Raw genomic sequence first — 2914 nt, forward strand, 5'->3', positions numbered from 1 at the left:
GTGGTGGGAGGGCTTTTTTTTTTGCCTTTTGAGTTTTGTTAGAATTTGTGTCATCCTCAGAGAGGCAAGGCGGCAACGACTCATGAAATAAGGTTCTCCCATTTAGTCCCATCTTGATGATGTTTCTAGCATCACCGGAGGGCATGTGAAAGTTTGTCTTCGGTGAATCTCGCGGGATTCGATAGGCGTTTGTCTTCGGTGAATCCATGTGGATATGGTCTTTGTTCGTGTGTCTATACTTTGGATCATTCTGATCTACGTTTCTGTTCGTTGGCAGCGGTTGTTGTTCTGGTGTGCTGGTCTTATGAGGCCTTATCACGATAACTTTCTGACCTTATACTACAATAAGGTTTGTCCGGTTCCAATGAGTGAGGAGCGATGTTGGTGGCGTGCCTTCGACGCGCTACAGTGTTTGTAGTCATCGTTAAGAGGTCTATAAACCTAATGTATTTTTTTATTTTTGATGTTATTTGTACTACCTTGACACTGGGCGAATAGATCATTTTCTTTTAAATAACCCATTTCCGCACCTTTGTTCGAAAACAGATACGTACATACTTCCTCCGTAAATTGATATAAAATCATTTAAATCACTATTTTAGTTATGTAAACGTTTTTATATTAGTTTGCATAGGGAGTATTATTTTTTGTCAATAGAGAAAAAAATGACACGTTGAGCGCAAAGTAGATAAGGCGGGCTTTGAACCCCCGAAGCGAAGTTGGCGGAGCGAGCGATACCACGCCACCGTCGGCCGCCGGGATGCTACTGGCGCGCGCCCCGCCGCCATCGCCGTCGGCGTTCAACTCCCCGGCGCTCTCGGTGCGCGCCTTCCGCCGTCGCCGCCTCGCTGCTCCCGGTGCCGCCGCGACGGCCGCGTCCAACCCGCCTTCTCTCCGGGTCGGGCAAAGGCGCAAGCAGGTGGCGAGCGTGGCGAACCCCCTGGTGAAGCACTGCGTGAAGCTCCGGGACTCGGCCGCCTACCGACGGTCCTGCCGCCGGCTCGTCCTCGTCGGCCTCGCCCCCATCCTGTACCCTTCTCTCCCGCCCCGTCGCTCTGATCCTTTTCAGCGACCTTTCATTTCTAATTCTTTGCTCCTCCTCCGTGCTGTCCGCTGCAGGGAGATCTGCAGGCTTGGGTTCGCCGCAATCGATTGCTTGCTTCTCCTGGACGGCGCAGAGGTCCCGGGTGAACTGCATGAGCTCTCTGGTGGCAATGTTGTGTATGTCAGCGCCACTGTGATGAAGAAGATCTCCGGGATGCAGTCGGTTGATTCAACCGAGGCGATTGCTGTCATGCACATGCCTAAGCATTTCTGTGACCTCGGTGATGATGAGGGTGGAGCTGGTCTTGACGCGTCGTTCCAGTCTCCAAAGAGGATTCTAGTCCTTGATGGGATTCAGGTGAAGACGATGAGCGACATCCCGCCATTGTTCAGTAGCAGACTTTTTGTGTAGAAAATGAGGCATATCTCTGGGGGCTGTTGCTTATTTGAGCTCTGAAGTGGTTTATTAGTAGTACATCTCATAAGCACGGATTCGAATTTTGTACAGCGCATCTGATGCCGGTTGTGATTCTGATACTTGGCAGGATCCGGGTAACCTTGGAACGTTGATAAGGTCAGCTTGCGCGTTCAAATGGGTATGCCATTTTCTCCTTCAGCTATTGTACATGCTTTCTGGAGCTTGCGCGATTCACATGACACATTCTTCTGTTATTGTATATATGAAGTTAACTATGACAACTTTTGTTTTATATTCAGTAATCTATTTAAAACTTATGTGATCAGCAAGGTAAGATGACGTGCAATAGAACTGAAAGCATGCAATTGTTTGGTTTCCAGACATTTAAGAGGGTGATAGTATAATCCTTAGTGGCATTAAGGATATTTCTAAGTCGATGCTTCATTAGGCAAAAGTAGGTTGAGTTGGTTGTGATGGGTTAAATTAAACATGTAGTTTTTACACTGATTATGTATCTTTGATTCAGGGATTGTGTGTCTGCTAAATGCATTTAGTTCTTTTCAGTTTTCACTTGTGAACGTTGATTCTTACTAACATGTAAGACAAACAACCAACAGGATGGGGTATTTCTTCTTCCGGCTTGCTGTGATCCTTTCAATGAAAAGGCTCTTCGTGCAGCTCGTGGAGCCTCTTTGCAGCTTCCAATTATCTCTGGCAACTGGTGTGATCTGCATGATTTGGTAACTAGATATGGCATGAAGATGTTGGCAGGCCATCCAGAAAGTAGCAGTGATGGATCTGAAAAAACCCATGTGCTGTCCAAAGAGCTTGCAGACTCACTGATGAGTGAGTCACTATGCTTAGTGTTAGGAAGTGAGGGCAATGGCCTCTCTGAAGAGACCGTCCAAGCTTGTGATCTTGTAAGCATTCCTATGGAAGGTATTTTTGAATCTCTGAATGTTTCTGTTGCTGGGGGTATCTTTTTATTCATGTTACAACCCAAACAGCAAACATATAGCAGAATTTCAACTCCGTAAGTTACCTGCTTGTCCAGTTCATATATATTTTTGTGGGTGTTTGTTTCTGACATCTAATTTAAAGTCAAGAAACATACCATTTAGTGTGATGCAAGATGTTGGTTAGAAATTAAAGAAAATGCAAGATATAACTTTATTTCACTAGAACAGGTTGTTTGATGTATTTTCCAATGAACAAGAAACATTCCCTACTGCAAATTAGATGGTTGTCTCATGGATCTTGCTACTGTCATGCATTTCTGTAGTTTTACTGATCCTCCAATACGTCTTAGTTGCAAGGCTTAATCAATGGTCTGCCACAAGGATGAGCCCATATGAAACTGCAAAGACTGACAAAATGGTTCAAACTATTTCACTTATACTCCAGAGCCACTTATGCTCTCCCTCTCATCTCCAGAGCCACAGTCGGCCTACC

General features: G+C 45.5%; 1 protein-coding gene across 1 annotated transcript; it reads left to right on the forward strand.

Moving 5' to 3' along the window:
- The first annotated feature begins 666 nt into the window (after positions 1-666).
- LOC125550281 (tRNA/rRNA methyltransferase (SpoU) family protein) lies at positions 667-2520 on the forward strand. The gene is made up of 4 exons (XM_048713244.2): positions 667-1029; positions 1120-1402; positions 1590-1640; positions 2080-2520. The coding sequence occupies exons 1-4, from the start codon at positions 761-763 to the stop codon at positions 2497-2499; spliced, it is 1023 nt and encodes a 340-aa protein (XP_048569201.1). The 5' UTR covers positions 667-760; the 3' UTR covers positions 2500-2520.
- Positions 2521-2914: the final 394 nt, after the last annotated feature.

This window comes from Triticum urartu, chromosome 4A, assembly GCF_056163025.1.
Source record: "Triticum urartu cultivar PI428250 chromosome 4A, HENAU_Tu73, whole genome shotgun sequence".
Classification (NCBI taxonomy): Eukaryota; Viridiplantae; Streptophyta; class Magnoliopsida; order Poales; family Poaceae; genus Triticum; species Triticum urartu.

What these genes read in the sequence shown, in the direction of transcription:
- LOC125550281 (XM_048713244.2), top strand. Translation starts at nt 761, where the DNA reads ATGCTACTGGCGCGCGCCCCGCCGCCATCGCCGTCGGCGTTCAACTCC. An exon ending in TAGTCCTTGATGGGATTCAG is followed by an intron (nt 1,403 to 1,589) that starts GTGAAGACGATG and finishes GATACTTGGCAG; the next exon opens with GATCCGGGTAACCTTGGAAC. An exon ending in CAGCTTGCGCGTTCAAATGG is followed by an intron (nt 1,641 to 2,079) that starts GTATGCCATTTT and finishes AACAACCAACAG; the next exon opens with GATGGGGTATTTCTTCTTCC.